The sequence below is a fragment of the Typopeltis vanoorti genome, chromosome 1 (assembly GCF_054136105.1).
Source record: "Typopeltis vanoorti isolate ZY-2024b chromosome 1, IOZ_Tvanoo_1.0, whole genome shotgun sequence".
In the NCBI taxonomy this organism is placed as follows: domain Eukaryota; kingdom Metazoa; phylum Arthropoda; class Arachnida; order Uropygi; family Thelyphonidae; genus Typopeltis; species Typopeltis vanoorti.
Genome location: NC_143549.1, coordinates 8,996,559 through 9,012,640, shown reverse-complemented (window position 1 = coordinate 9,012,640; position 16,082 = coordinate 8,996,559). Strand labels below are relative to the sequence as shown.

The 16,082-nt window shown below is 36.3% G+C and overlaps 1 protein-coding gene across 3 annotated transcripts in view; it reads left to right on the top strand.

The window, feature by feature from the left end:
- Positions 1–16,082, top strand: part of LOC150109768 (integrin beta-PS-like) — a 392,096-nt gene that overhangs the window by 65,423 nt on the left and 310,591 nt on the right. For all 3 annotated transcript variants that reach the window (XM_090396604.1, XM_090396612.1, XM_090396593.1), the window contains exon 3: positions 15,449–15,540. In XM_090396604.1, coding sequence (XP_090252730.1) covers positions 15,449–15,540 — 92 coding nt within the window. The remainder of the gene's footprint in view (positions 1–15,448; positions 15,541–16,082) is intronic.

Here is a 16,082-nt window from a genome sequence, read left to right as displayed (position 1 = left end):
TAAAAATTAATAACAGAAACTTTACACACCTAAGATATGCAGATGATATCATAATTTTTGCAAACACTTCAGAAGACCTTAATATAATGATAGAAGACCTATACCATGAAAGCAGAAAAGTTGGTCCTAAAAAATAAACTGAGAAAAAATTAAAATCATGTTTAATCATTTTGTAACACCAAAAAATATAATAATAGAAAACAATTTCTTGGAAAGAGTCTCTCCATATACATACTTAGGACATCTCATTGATCTAAACTGTTGACTCCAAAAGGAAATAAAGTGAAAATTTCAATTTACCTGGAGTACATTCAGAAAATTGAGAAGCATTTTTCAAAGCAATGATGTCCTGTCCCACTCTATTTAAAAAGGAAGGCATTTAACCAGTGTATACTTCCAGTCATCACCTATGATTTTGAAACTTGGTCTCTAACAAAAACATCATCAAATTCCTGCCATGTATCCTCAAGGGGTGTACAGGATATGACAGTACTACATGAAAAAATTACATCATTACTAACTTCCTATCTACAATTTTCCTCCAAATCAGTCTGTTACTTGTCAAGACTCCAACATTATCAGATCTTATATTTCTATCGTCTAAGGCACTTTGTACCATATCAGTCCACCTATATCTTGGTCTTCCTCTGGGTCGTTTTCCTGCCAACCTGGCAGAGAACACTTGTTTTGCTAATCTTTCCTCTCCCATTCTATTTAAGTGACCATACCACCTGAGATTAGCTCTGTTAACGCATTCCTGGATGCTGACAATGTCAAGTTCTTTCCTAATATCCTCATTTTTAATATGATATTGCCATTGATGCCATCTGTTCACTCCTCTAATCTTTCTCAGGACTCTCATATCTGTGGTCTCTAGTCTTTGGTCAAGTGTTTTACTTCTGACCCAGCTCTCAGATCCATAAGTTAAAACTGGTTTGAACACTGTCTTGTATACAGCTAATTTAGTGTTCCGATTAATTTCTCTCTTATTCCATATGAATTTATTCAATTGACTTCCCACCATACCAGCTTTGCAGATTCTGTTGTCTATTTCTATATTTAATTTACCATCTTCAGTAAAAATCGTGCCTAAATAGCTGAAATGTTTTACTTGTTCCACAGGTTCTCCATTCACAACACAGTTGACATTTTCAATGATTCTGCCTATTTTCATTGTCTTTGTCTTTTTATTGCTGACCTTCATACCATATCTATTACAACAGCTATTCAATTTAGTCAGAGAATCATGCAGACTTGTAGCAGATTTATTTAGAAGTATAACATCATCCGCATAAAGCAAAGAGCTAACATTAACATCTCCAATTTTGATATCATGTTTAATACCACTTTCCTTCATAATGTGATCCATATAGATAATGAATAACAGAGGGGATAATGTACATCCTTGTCTCACACCAGATTTAACATTAAACCATCTTCCTGTACTTCCTTCAATTCTAACGGCTGACTTACAACTCAAATAAAGACCAAGTATTGCTTGATATAATGCCCCATTGACACCATATAACTGCAGCGTATTGAATAGCTTCTCTCTTGGCACCTTTTCATATGCCTTTTCCAAATCAACAAAACTTAAATACAGATCTTTGTTATATTCCCATGCTTTCTCGACTATTTGACGTTAAGTGAAGATCTGATCCTGACAGCCTCTATTTGGCCTGAATCCAGCTTGTTCTTCACCAAGCTTTTCTTCCACAATTGTTCTCAACCGTTTCTCAAGTATACTTGCATAGATCTTGCCAGGAACACTCAGTAGGGAAATACTTCTGTAATTCTCACATTCAGTTTTATTTCCCTTTTTATATATGGGTACTATGAGAGCTCTACTCCAATCATCGGGAATTCGTCCCTCTGTCCAGGCTTTCTGCACTATGCAGTGCAGCCACTGTAAGACTTTTATACCACCATACTTCAGCATTTCTAGTCGAATATCATCTACTCCTGCTGTCTTTCCACATTTCAAGCCTTTGATGGCTTTTTCTACTTCAAGTATGGATATATTCCTGACTGCATGCCTGGTCAGTGTTTTTTACCACTGTGCTGTCATCACTGATTGTTTCATTTAGCAGTTTTTCAAAGTAATTACTCCATACTTCCAGCATATCTTTTTCTCCCGTTTTCATGTCACCTTTATCATCTCTAACTCCTTTTACAGCACTGTTTTCTCCATTCCTAAGCTTCTTCAACAACCTTGATATTTATTTTCTTGATATTTATTTTCTATATTCTTGCCAAAGTGCTCCCATGACTTTTGTTTAGCTAGTTTTACACACTGTTTAGCTTTCTTACATTTGTCTCTGTATTCTGTAAGAGTAAAAGCCGACTTATTTGCCAGGAACTTTTGATATGCTTTCTTCTTTTCCTTCACTGCCTCTTTAACTAACTGTGTCCACCAGGGAGTTCTGATTTTTTTATCCTTGCACACAACCTCACCACATGCCTCTCTGGCACAATCAATCAATGTTTTCTTCAGAGTTGGCCACTGAATCTCCAAGGTTTGATTCCTGTTCTCAAACACTTTCATTTTCTTTTCAATAATCATTCTGTATTTTAGTCTACAGTTCACATCTGAGAGCTGCTCAACTTTTATTCGCTTTAAAACTTTCTTACATGTTATTCTTTTCAATATGAAATTCAATTTTATCCTGCTCAAGACTAAATAGTGATCACTTCCAATTTCAAATCCTCTGTACACTCTGGTGTCCTTCACCATGGAGAAAGCATCACTATCAACAATAACATAGTCAATGAGACTTTTCTTATTCCTAGCCTCTTCTCTCCATTTGAATTTGTGCACATTTTTATGTTGGAACATGGTGTTAGTAATAACCAGCCCATGTCCTGAGCAGAAATTCAACAGATATTTGCCATTATTATTAGCTTTGCTCTTTTCTCCAAATTTTCCCAAAATATTTTTGTATGTCTCACAATCATTTCCTACTCTGCTATTTAGATCCCCAACAAGGACCAACTTTTCCTTTTTCATTGTGTCAGTTGCTTTTTCTAAAGCGTCAAAAAATTCCTCCACTCAAAATACCTTAGTAGAACCTTCTGTGGGACCATAGGCACAAATAAGTCTCATTGTCCAGTTCCCCATTCTCATATTTGCCCACATTACTTGAGACTGACTGCCATTCAAGAAGATTAGCCTCGTATTTTGTGTTGAATACTATGGCTACTCCTTCTTTTCCTTGATTGTCATTGCCTGAATATAACATTTTGTATTTATTGCTCAAAAAGATCTCACCAGTTTTGGTCTTGTTTGTTTCAGTCACCCCTATTATGTCGATCTGGTACTTATCTAATTCCTCAGCTAGCTCCATTTCTTTGCCATTCAGGCTTCTTATGTTGATAGCACCGATCTTTAACTCTGGTGATATTGAGTTGGGGTTTGTTTTCAGATTTGTTCCAGTAGCTGACTTTTCGCTGTTCGCCCTGGTTCCCTGGCGAAAACAACGGGGACCTTGTTTAACCGGGCGACGCCCCAGCCGGCATGAAATTTTGTCATGTTGTACCATCATTTTTTATTTTGGTTTAACCAATAAGAATACAATTTGGTCGGCTAAATCCCAAATTGCCAGCCCATCCTCATTCGTTCAGTATCAAAGTAGATACCCAACAGGGTGCACCACGAGAAGGTGAGGATTGGACATTAGGTCAGAAGCCCTGGTCGGTTCTCCGCATTCCTTTAAAGGCTATGTGGAGGTCTCCTCTCAGTTATACAGCTTTGACCTTTAAGCACCCCTTAAGCTGCTCAAGCTTAATGGTGTTATTCATCCATTTAACCCCTACTTGATTTATTATTCGGACTCTAGGTATACAGTTAGCCATTGCTTCATACAAACACTTCTTAACTGCCTCCCATGCACTATCAACTTCTAGCCCTTGCAGTTGTACATGCCATGGCACTGAACCAATGAATCTCCTAAGCTTGTCATACTTACCAGTCCGATAATTCCACATGTACCCTTAATTGTAAATTGCAGGCCTTTAGCCACCTCCCAAGTCAAGACGCTATGATCACTCTCACCAGTTGGTGGCAACGTGGTCATATTTGTTACAGCCAAATTCTCAGATGCAATTACCAGATCAAGCACTCTCTGACCCCTAGTATTTTCCATTACATGTTGTCGCAGATAGTTATCCCTTAATAACCACATAAAATCCAATTCCTTCCTCCCATGTGTCCTCTCCTCCTTCCAATCAATGATACCATAGTTGAAATCTCCCATAATAATTACCCTCCTTCCACTGATTTCTTCTATTTGCTTATGCATACTATCTCCACCATCTATTCCATCACCTGGTCTATAGCAGCACCCAACTGTATATTTAGTTCTGCTAGTTTCAATCTCACACCAAATAGCCTCAAATGTGCTTTTTTCTCTATCCTGCAGTTCAACTTGTAGTCTTCTTGGCTGTAGCTCATCAGATATCATCAATAACACTCCCCCACCCCCATTTTATTCTCCCTGTCACTCCTGAACACACCATACCCCTCACATTCAATCCCACTAGCTGTGTCATTTTCTGTCAGCCATGTTTCACATCATCATCATCATCAAATTCCTGCCATGTACCCTCAAAGGGGGTACAGGATATGATAGTACTACATGAAAAAAATTACATCATTATTAATTTCCTATGTACAAATTTCCTCCAAATCAGTCTGTTACTTGTCAAGACTCCAACATTATCAGATCTTATATTTCTATCATCTAAAGCACTTTGTACCATATCAATCCACCTATATCTTGGTCTTCCTCTGGGTCGTTTTGCTGCCAACCTGGCAGAGAACACTTGTTTTGCTAATCTTTCCTCTCCCATTCTATTTAAGTGACCATACCATCTGAGATTAGCTCTGCTAACGCATTCCTGGATGCTGACAATGTCAAGTTCTTTTCTAATATCCTCGTTTTTAATATGATACTGCCATTGATGCCATCTGTTCACTCCTCTAATCTTTCTCAGGACTCTCATATCTGTGGTCTCTAGTCTTTGGTCAAGTGTTTTACTTCTGACCCAGCTCTCAGATCCATAAGTTAAAACTGGTTTGAACACTGTCTTGTATACAGCTAATTTAGTGTTCCGACTAATTTCTCTCTTATTCCATATGAATTTATTCAATTGACTTCCTACCATACCAGCTTTGTTGATTCTGTTGTCTATTTCCATATTTAATTTACCATCTTCACTAAAAATCGTGCCTAAGTAGCTGAAATGTTTTACTTGTTCCACAGGTTCTCCATTCACAACACAGTTGACATTTTCAATGATTCTGCCTATTTTCATTGTCTTTGTCTTTTTATTGCTGACCTTCATACCATATCTATTACAACAGCTATTCAATTTAGTCAGAGAATCTTGCAGACTTGTAGCGGATTTATTTAGAAGTATGACATCATCCGCATAAAGCAAAGAGCTGACATTAACATCTCCAATTTTGATATCATATTTAATACCACTTTCCTTCATAATGTGATCCATATAGATAATGAATAACTGAGGTGATAATGTACATCCTTGTCTCACACCAGATTTAACATTAAACCATCTTCCTGTACTTCCTTCAATTCTAACTGCTGACTTACAACTCAAATAAAGACCAAGTATTGCTTGATATAATGCCCCATTGACACCATATAACTGCAGCGTATTGAATAGCTTCTCTCTTGGCACCTTGTCATATGCCTTTTCCAAATCGACAAAACTTAAATACAGATCTTTGTTATATTCCCATGCTTTCTCGACAATGTCGTAAAGTGAAGATCTGATCCTGACAGCCTCTATTTGGCCTGAATCCAGCTTGTTCTTCACCAAGCTTTTCTTCCACAATTCTTTTCAACCGTTTCTCAAGTATACTTGCATAGATCTTGCCAGGAACACTCAGTAGGGAAATACCTCTGTAATTCTCACATTCAGTTTTATTTCCCTTTTTATATACGGGTACTATGAGAGCGCTACTCCAATCATCGGGAATTCATCCCTCTGTCCAGGCTTTCTGAACTATGCAGTGCAGCCACTGTAAGACTCTTATACCACCATACTTCAGCATTTCTGGTTGAATATCATCTACTCCTGCTGCCTTTCACATTTCAAGCCTTTGATGGCTTTTTCTACTTCAAGTATGGATATGTATTCCTGACTGCATGCCTGGTCAGTGTTTTTTACCACTGTGCTGTCATCACTGCTTGTTTCATTTAGCAGTTTTTCAAAGTAATTACTCCATACTTCAAGGATATCTTTTTCTCCCGTTTTCATGTCACCTTTATCATCTCTAATTCCTTTTACAGCACTCTTTCCTCCATTCTTAAGCTTCTTCAACAACCTCCAGAATATTTTGCCACCTTCTTGATATTTATTTTCTATATTCTTGCCAAAGTGCTCCCATGACTTTTGTTTAGCTAGTTTTACACAGTGTTTAGCATTCTTGCATTTGTCTCTATATTCTCTAAGAGCACAAGCTGACTTATTTGACAGGAACTTTTGGTGTGCTTTCTTCTTTTCCTTCACTGCCTCTTTAACTTCCTGTATCCACCAGGGAGTTCTGATTTTTTTATCCTTACAGATAACCTCACCACATGCCTCTCTGGCAGAATCAATCAATGTTTTCTTCAGAGTTTGCCACCGAATCTCCAAGGTTTGATTCCTGTTCTCAAACTCTTTCATTTTTTCTTCAATAATCTTTGTGTATTTTAGTCTATAGCTCACATCTGAGAGCTGCTCAACTTTTATTCGCTTTAATACTTTCTTACATGTTCTTTTTAATATGAAATTCAATTTTATCCTGCTCAAGACTAAATAGTGATCACTTCCAATTTTAAATCCTCTGTACACTCTGGTGTCCTGCACCAGGGAGAAAACATCACTATCAACAATAACATAGTCAATGAGACTTTTCTTATTCCTAGCCTCTTCTCTCCATGTGAATTTGTGCACATTTTTATGTTGGAACATGGTGTTAGTAATAACCAGTCCATGTCCTGAGCAGAAATCCAACAGATATTTGCCATTATTATTAGCTTTGCTCTTTTCTCCAAATTTTCCCAAAATATTTTTGTAAGTCTCACAATCATTTCCTACTCTGCTATTTAGATACCCAACAAGGATCAACTTTTCATTTTTCATTGTGTCAGTTGCTTTTTCTAAATCCTCAAAAGATTCTTCCACTTCTACCTTAGTAGAAATTTCTGTGGGACCATAGGCACAAATAAGTCTCATTGTCCAGTTCCCCATTCTCATATTTCCCCACATTACTCTACTTGAGACTGACTGCCATTCAAGAAGATTAGCCTCATATTTTGTGTTGAATACTATGGCTACTCCTTCTTTTCCTTGATTGTCATTTCCTGAATATAACATTTTGTATTTATTGCTCAAAAAGATCTCACCAGTTTTTGTCTTTTTTGTTTCAGTCACCCCTATTATGTCGATCTGGTACTTATCTAATTCCTCAGCTAGCTCCATTTCTTTGCCATTCAGGCTTCTTACGTTGATAGTACCGATCTTTAACTCTGGTGATGTTGAGTTGGGGTTTATTTTCAGATTTGTTCCAGTAGCTGACTTTTCGCTGTTTGCCCTGGTTCTCTGGCGAAAACAACAGGGGCTTTGTTTAACCGGGCGACGCTCCAGCCGGCATGAAATTTTGTCATGTTGTACCATCATTCTATATTTTGGTTTAACCAATAAGAATACAATTTGGTCGGCTAAATCCCAAATTGCCAGCCCATCCTCGTCTGTTCAGTTTCCAAGTAGATACCCAACAGGGTACACCACGAGAAGGTGAGGATTGGACATTAGGTCAGAATCCCTGGTCGGTTCTCCGTATTCCTTTAAAGGCTATGTGGAGGTCTCCTCTCAGTTATACAGATTTGACCCTTAAGCCATGTTTCACTAATGCCAATAACCTGTGGTCTGGAAGTGCGAACCAAGGCCAAAAATTCTTCCTTCTTGTTCCTAATACTTGTGGCATTTGTATACATGAATTGCAGAAGTCGATTTGCCCATCCCTATTTTGATGCCTTATACTAAATATCCCATTCTGATTCGTGGTCTTTTTATTATTTGTGATACTCCTGGTATGCAGTGAAATGCTGCAACTCTACCATTTATGCAAACAACAAATATCCCCAATGATGTATGCTTCGAAAGAAGTTTCTATAAAAGCAGATAGATGTGGAATGCATCAGTTCCATGTGAGCAGACAATGTGTTAAAGCACAATTTCAATATTACTGAAGAATTGTTCACTTCTTTATAATAAATTTATTTTAATCCTTTATCCAAGTGTGAGCAAACAAAGTTTGCGCCTGAAAGTATCTTCAGGACTGGGTTAAGGTGGTACAACACCAGGGCAGCTCGTTGCAAAGGTGGAGCATGCTACCAACACTCCTATCTCAGTATCTTCTATAATGCAAAACACATCTCCTTGCGGATATGTCTAATGTTATGCATTAAGGGAAGGGCCACTACCCAGACTAGTTTCGACCTTTATTGAGGTCTCTTCAGTGGGAACCAGCCCCAAAGAGAGATATTGGGCAGAAGCATTAGCAGGTCATCTCCACCTATAGGAATTGCCAATTGGTGTGCCACCCTTTTTTACTAATTTACTCTGGATTTAGAGAAAGATGTTGAAAGTTTATTTTTCACTTGGTTAGAGTATAATAAATTTAGTTTAATCCTTTATCCAAGTGTGAGCAAACAAAGTTTGCGCCTGAAAGTATCTTCAGGACTGTAAAATGAAATGCCGTGACCAGGATACTTTCCTGAAGATACTTTCAGTATCCTGAAGAAACAGTCCTGAAGATACTTTCAGGTGCAAACTTTGTTTGCTCACACTTGGATAATGGATTAAACTAAATTTATGATACTCTAACCAAGTGAAAAATAAACTTTCAACATGTTCACTTCTTGTGAAGTTGTTTTACCAAAATAACATCACTGCCTTGACAGCATTGCAAAAGTTCAGAACATTCAAGATATTAAAAATGGCTCCTATGACTGCAAATGGTAAATGTCATAGGAAGCAAGCAAACACATGGCAAATTGCATGGTCTTTAAACAAACCTGTAAGCAAGACAGTTCACAAAGTTGTTAGTCATATTCTGCACTGTTATCCTTACAAGATTTCCCATGTTTAGAAATTTCTTAATCCTGAATGGGGTGCATGAGAAAGATTTGTCCTGCAGTTTCCTGCTCAGAATGAACTGGACAACAACTGGCCATGGAACACTTTATGGAACTGATGAATCTCACTTCCATCTGGATGATGCTGTTAATATGCACAACTGCAGAATTTGGGCAACTACAAATCCACATTTGGATTTGTGGTTGCCCAAATGCAATACCCAAATTCAATAATAATTAAATTGCCCAAATTTAATACCCATTCGTGTTGATTTGTGTATACTTTTGCTCTGAGAGTTATGAACCATTGCTCCAACATATTCAGATTTTTTGCCTCTTCACAGTGAAAGATCTACCGATGTCGGTGGATGGAAAGCTGAAATTTAGGAGACACATTGTCAGAGGTTACTCATAAATTTGCTGTCATAATAAAATAAGGCCGGCAAATAAGGAATAAGAAGGTGATATTGCCAATCCAAGCATTTTCAGTATTCTCCATGAAATTTTGTTACCTTTCTGATATTTGTCATCAGCATTCTTACCAAAGTTTTTCCATGACTTCTGTTTAGCTATTTTTACATTTTGCTTTGTTTTTTTCCATTTTTCTGTATTCTCTTAGAGCACATGCTGATTTACTTGCTAGGAACTTTTGATACTCATTATTTGATGACTGATGGTCAAGACTGATAGATGTAAAGGAGTGAATATCAGTTATACTCTGCATATATTCTCAGTGAATATATTATACTTTTCTAGTAACTATGACAATTGCCATAAATGCTTATTCTGCTTTTTTTTTTATTCATATGGGGGTTACCTCTGTTTCCTCCACCATTCCTTAGTATTGGTTGAGCCCTCCTAATGAAGGATTAAGTATTTATTTTATGGCTGTAGATCAGTGTGTGTGTGTGTTCATGAGCCAGTTTGTCTGTTCTGAGGGATGAAAACTCAAGTTTCCAGATGAAAAAACCCTCTACCTTCATATGAGACTAGCTAATTCACCTTTAGTTGAAAGAGATCAGATAAAGGTTCCTTATGTCATGGATGGAAATCGAACCCAGGTCTTTTCTGTGTTCGATTTCCATCCATGGGTACAGACAAAGGGGGCTTTGTCTATACCGACTGAGCCATGGGCACTCTCTCTTATTCACATTAACAGTTATATATTACTTAGTTAAATTGTCACTACATGAAGAAACTTAGGTGTATGAGGAGGAGGTGCTAGAGCTGTTGCACAAACTGAATAAGAATTCTGCAATTGGGGCTGATGGAATATCAGATAAAAACGTTCAGCTGAAGTCAAAGAAATGGCCACCAGGCTATATAATTTAAGTCTCAGTACAGAGAAGATTCCACAGGAGTTGAAAGAATGTGTGGTTATTCCATTGCACAAGCTGCAAAGACTTTGCAAATTGGGGCAAAGACTGATTAATCAACTGTCGACCTATCAGTATCTCTGGAGTGGTAGTGAAGATTTTGGAAAAATTGGTTAGTGCTCACATACAGAAATGGCTTGGCAGAGAGAACTAAATTTTATTATTATTTATTATTTTGTGATACCTGTAAGGAGTCTTAAAGACTCATCGAGTTAGGGCACCTACTCTACAACTCTCCGTCTCCACCACTTAATCCACCAACTACAGTGAAACTGCCACTACCATCATCATCTACACCAACACCACCTACTGCCCATCACCATCACCACCACTAGTATTTTTTGTCTGTAAATTACTTGTATTCTGAAGGCCGATTTTTGTATGCTGGATGACAACTCGAGTTTCTGAAGAAAAAAACTTCTACCTCCATATGAGATCAGCTAACTCACCTTCAATTGAAAAAGAACCATATAAAGATTCCTCTCAGAACGACAATAATCAAACTTAGGTCTTTTCAATTGAATCTTTTCCAATTGAAGGATGCAGCGTACCATCGTTTTTCCAATTACACAATGGAGATACTAATGCAATGAACAGCATGGGTTTACTAAGAGAAGGCCATGGTTAAGCAACTTGTTCACATTCTATAATAATGTTACCTTTTGAGTTTGTAAAGTAAAATTGAAGGAAATAGAGGAAAATGGTTTGATGTAACATCAGGTGTAAGACAAGGACGCATATTATCTCAACTCTTATTCATGATCTATATGGATCACATTATGAAAGAAAGTGGCATTAAACCTGCTATTATAATTAGAGATATCAAACTTAGCTCTTTGCTTTATGCAGATGATGTACTCCTAAACACATCCAGTGCAAGTCTGCAGGATATTCTAACTAAATTAACAGCTATAACAAATTTAGCATGAAAATCAATAATGTAGATTCCAAAACTATGAAAATAGGAAGAAACATTAAAAAAATTTTCTTCTGCATTCTAAATGGAGAACCTAAGGAACAAGTAAAATATGTCAGTTATTTAGGCACAGTTTTTATTGAAGATGGCAAATTAAATTTGGAAATGGATAACAGAATAAGCAAAGCTGAGATGGTTGGGAGTCAGATAAGGAAATTTATATGGAATAAGAAAGAAATTAGCCAAAACACTAAACTAGGAGAACAAGACACTATTCAAACCAGTTTTAGGTTATAGATCTGCAAGTTGGGTTAGAAATAAAGCACTTGATCAAAATTAGAGACCAACCATATATGCCTGCCTGATTGGCCGAGTGGTTAGCATATCTGCTCTCCAGCCAAAAGGCTGTGGGTGCGAATCCCGCTGTGGGCATGGATGTTTGTGATTGTCTGTGAAAATACTTGTGGTAGTGGTGGTGGGCAGTTGATGGCTTTGATGTAGATGATGCAGTTCACTGTAGTTGGTGGATTGAGTGGCAGAAACGGAGACTTGTAGAGTAGGTGCCCTCCCTCGATGAGTCTTTGGACTCCCTAGAGGTGTCACATATTAATGATGATAATAATAATATATGAGAGTTCTGAGAAAGATTAAGGGAATGAAAAGATTGCATCAATGGCAAAATCATATTAAAAATAAAGCCATTATGAAGAATTGTTAGCTTTCGAGAATGTGTGAGCAAAGCTAATCTAAGGTAGTATGGCAGCCTTAGATTAGCTCTGCAGAATTGAAGAAGAAAAGTTAGCAAAACAGATGCTTGATGCCAAGATGGCTGTAAAGAGACCTAGAGGAAGACCAAGTTCTAGGTGGATTGATTCAGTCAGAAGTGGTTAGAAGAACAAAATGTTAGATATGACAGTATTTGAGTACTGACAAGTAATAGACTAATTTGGAGGAAAATTGTTGATAGAAGGTTATTAGTAATGTAAACTTATTCATGTAGTGCTGTCATAGTAGCCTGAACACTCCTTGAGGGTACATATCAGGAAATTGATGATGATGATATTTCTGTGTATGTACAACACAGATATGCTGACTCTTTCAATAAAAAATTATGTAAGGGTGCTCCATGGAGCCCATAGACCCAATGCAGGTGGTCTATTTCAAAAACATTAAGTATCAATTCCTGTCATATTTTGCCTTGAAATCATTCACCAGCCAAGTACACAACTGACTCTGGCAATCTATTTTACTCATTCACTACTCTTCAAGCAAAAAAATCTAGTTGTCACTTCCTTGTTATCACACACTTCCTCAATTTCCATTGATGATTTCTAGCTTTCTTCATATTATTCATTTACAGAAATATTTCCTCCACATCAATCCTATAACACTCCCCCCCCCCCCAAGCAACTTAAAATATGGTGCTCTTTCTCACATATGCCCTAATTACTTTGTATAGCAAAATAATTTTTACTTACAAAATAAAGTTATGGTCATAGGCTGGCTGCTCTTCTCTTTTATTGGAAACTTTTGAGCAATGTGTTTTATATTCCTCTACTTTAAAAACTAAAGTTTGATCTAAAATCTAAAGGCCATTTTTTTTATCTTCTTCATCTTCCACCTTTCGTCTTAGATTTGTTGTGACAAATCCATTTGTTTGCTGTTTTTGTGATCTTTCAACTAGTTTTCCAGTACGTTGGCTATTTTTCTAGTAAATGCTCCTTCTCCCCCCACCCATTAGCAAAATATATAGTATATAAAATTTGTAGTATAAAATATACTTTAAAACATACAGCATATTTTATATTTTTATAAAGATTATAGTCTCATTGGCTAGAAGAATTTTATAAAGAACTCTATAGTGATTCTTCAATAGATAAATCAAATATAAATAACTCTTCTCCATCGCATATGGAATATATCCCCATTCACTTCAGATGAAATAAAAAAAGCATTAAAACAAATGAAAAATGGAAACTGTCCTGGCAAAGACCTAATTCAGTTAGAATTAATTAAATGGAGAAGAAACTACATAATTCACCTTGTCACAAACTTACCAAATCTATACCTAGAAGAGTGGAGGATACCAGAAAATTGGAAAAATGCTACTCTGATACTGTTATTTAAAATAGGGGACAAAGAAGAAGTAAAGAACTATAGACCAATTAGTATTCTCTCTAATCTGTACAAAATTCTCCCAAAGGTAATAACAAACAGGTTAACCCCTTTTCTAGACTTAAATCATCCAGTAGAACAAGCAGGATTCCGTAAAGGCTTTAACACAATTGATTATATTCATGCAGTAGAACAAATAATAGAAAAAGCAGAAGAAAACCAATTACCTCTTTGTTTAGCCTTTATTGATTATGAAAAAGCATATGATTCCATCAAAACTAATGCAATAATCAAACACTCCAGAATCAGGGAGTTCCTGGAGAATATATGGATCTCCTCCAGGAAATATACCACACTAACAGCAACAATCCAACTTCACATGAGTAGCAATAAAATATCAATTGAAAAAGGTGTCCGACAAGGAGACTCTCTATCACCCAAAATCTTTACAGCAGTCCTTCAAGAAATATTTAATAATATAAACTGGACAAACCTTGGTATAAAAATTAATAACAGAAACTTAACACACCTATGATATGCAGATGATATCATAATTTTTGCAAACCTCCAGAATACCTTAATATAATGATAGAAGACCTATATCAGAAAGCAGAAAAGTTGGTTTAAAAATAAACAGAGAAAAAGCTAAAATAATGTTGAATCATTTTGTAACACCAAAAAACATAATAATAGAAAACAATTTCTTGGAAATAGTCTCTTCATATACATACATAGGTCATCTCATTGATCTAAACTGTGAACTCCAAAAGGAAATAATCAAAGCAGATTATTCTGAATGCACTCCAGGCAAGTTGAACTTGCCTGGAGTGCATTCAGAAATTGAAAAGCATTTTTCAAAACAATGATGTCCCACTTTTAAAAAGGAAGACATTTAACCAGTGTATACTTCCAGTCATCACATATGGTTGTGAAACTTGGTCTCTAATAAAAGCACTGCAAATAAACTAGCAACAACTCAAAGAAAAATGGAGAGTCTGATGCTCGGCATCACATTAAAAGATAACAAGTGAAACACCTTTATAAGAAGCCCGACTTATATCATTGACATCATTCTTCACCATAAGTGACTAAAATGGAAATGGGCTGGACATCTATCCAGAAGAGATGAGCAGTGGACCACCATACTAACGAACTGGATTCCAAAAGAAGGGAAATGCGGCTGAGGATGTCTTAAAAGAAGATGCAATGATGAATTGTCAAATTTTGTTTGAGAAAATTGGTCAACCATTGCCAAGAACAGAGAAAGTGGAAAGAACTGGAGGAGGCCTTCATCCAGCAGTGGACAGAAGATGGCTGAAAAGAAAGAAAGAAAAAAAAAAAGAAAATAGTCATTGGCTAAAAAAAGTGTGGTGAGTTCAGTAGTAAGAGCATTATCATCAGAACAGATAATTCTTGCTCTATGAGTTAGTGTTTTGAGGATACCATCTTGTTGAGCTGGATGATGTGATTCTTTGTGCATACATGTTCTGCACAAAGAATCACATCATAAAATCACAAGATTTTATAAACAAAAAATGGCTACTAGTGTATCTAGGAAGGGCATACAATCATTAGATTCCTGTTCCATTGTGAAGTGGATTTTAGGATGCTGGCTATTTAAATGTGCTAAAATGGTGTCTGGACCATGTAGCCAGATAGCAAATCCATCATCAGCATAGTGCTGCCAAACCATTCATTTTTGAGTGGCTGTATTTATTCCTTAGTTCTCTAAGTGTTCTGTGTAGAAATTTCTTATTTCACATTTTCATGCAAAATAATCATATGAGATACAGAATTTATTGCAAATATGCACCCACAGTTTTTTGATTAATATTCCAATGTTAATAAGTATTCTAATGTATGCTAACTTATACTTTTTTGTTATTTCTTTCTAGTGCCTGAAAATTTGATATCAAAGCCTTGCATTTCTTATGATACCTGCGGAGAATGCATATCAGAACCCAGGTGTGCTTGGTGTTCTCAGAAAGTAAGATTCTAATGGATTTTTTCCCTACTTTTGTTTTACTTTGAGAGGATTTTCTTTTTTCAAAGCAACCAATCTCATTTATTAGGTTTATCTTTAATATTGTCATCTCTTATCATTAAAGAGCTAACAGGATTAAAGCATTACTAAATACTAAAATATTAAAGTATTGCTAAATTGCCTCTGTTCAACTTGATCTTAATGTTCTAGTTCTCGTTTTCCTGCTATTATTGTGTCCTGATTGCACTTCCTTTTCCATTTTATTTAATTTACTGTATCGCCTTATATTAGCTTTACATATCTGGTTTAGACATTCTTGAATGCTAATGATAAATTCCTGTTGAATAATTTTCATTTTTAATATGATTCCACTCTGATGGCAACTGTTCACTCTTTTGGTTTTCTTCCATATTTGCATATTTGTGGCTGGGCTTCAAGAAGCTGTCATAATTTTTAATTAAACCTTGAGATGTATAATTTAAAATTGGTTCAGATACTATTGTAGCTACTTCTTGGTGTTTTGGCCATTTCTGTCTTTAGTTTTC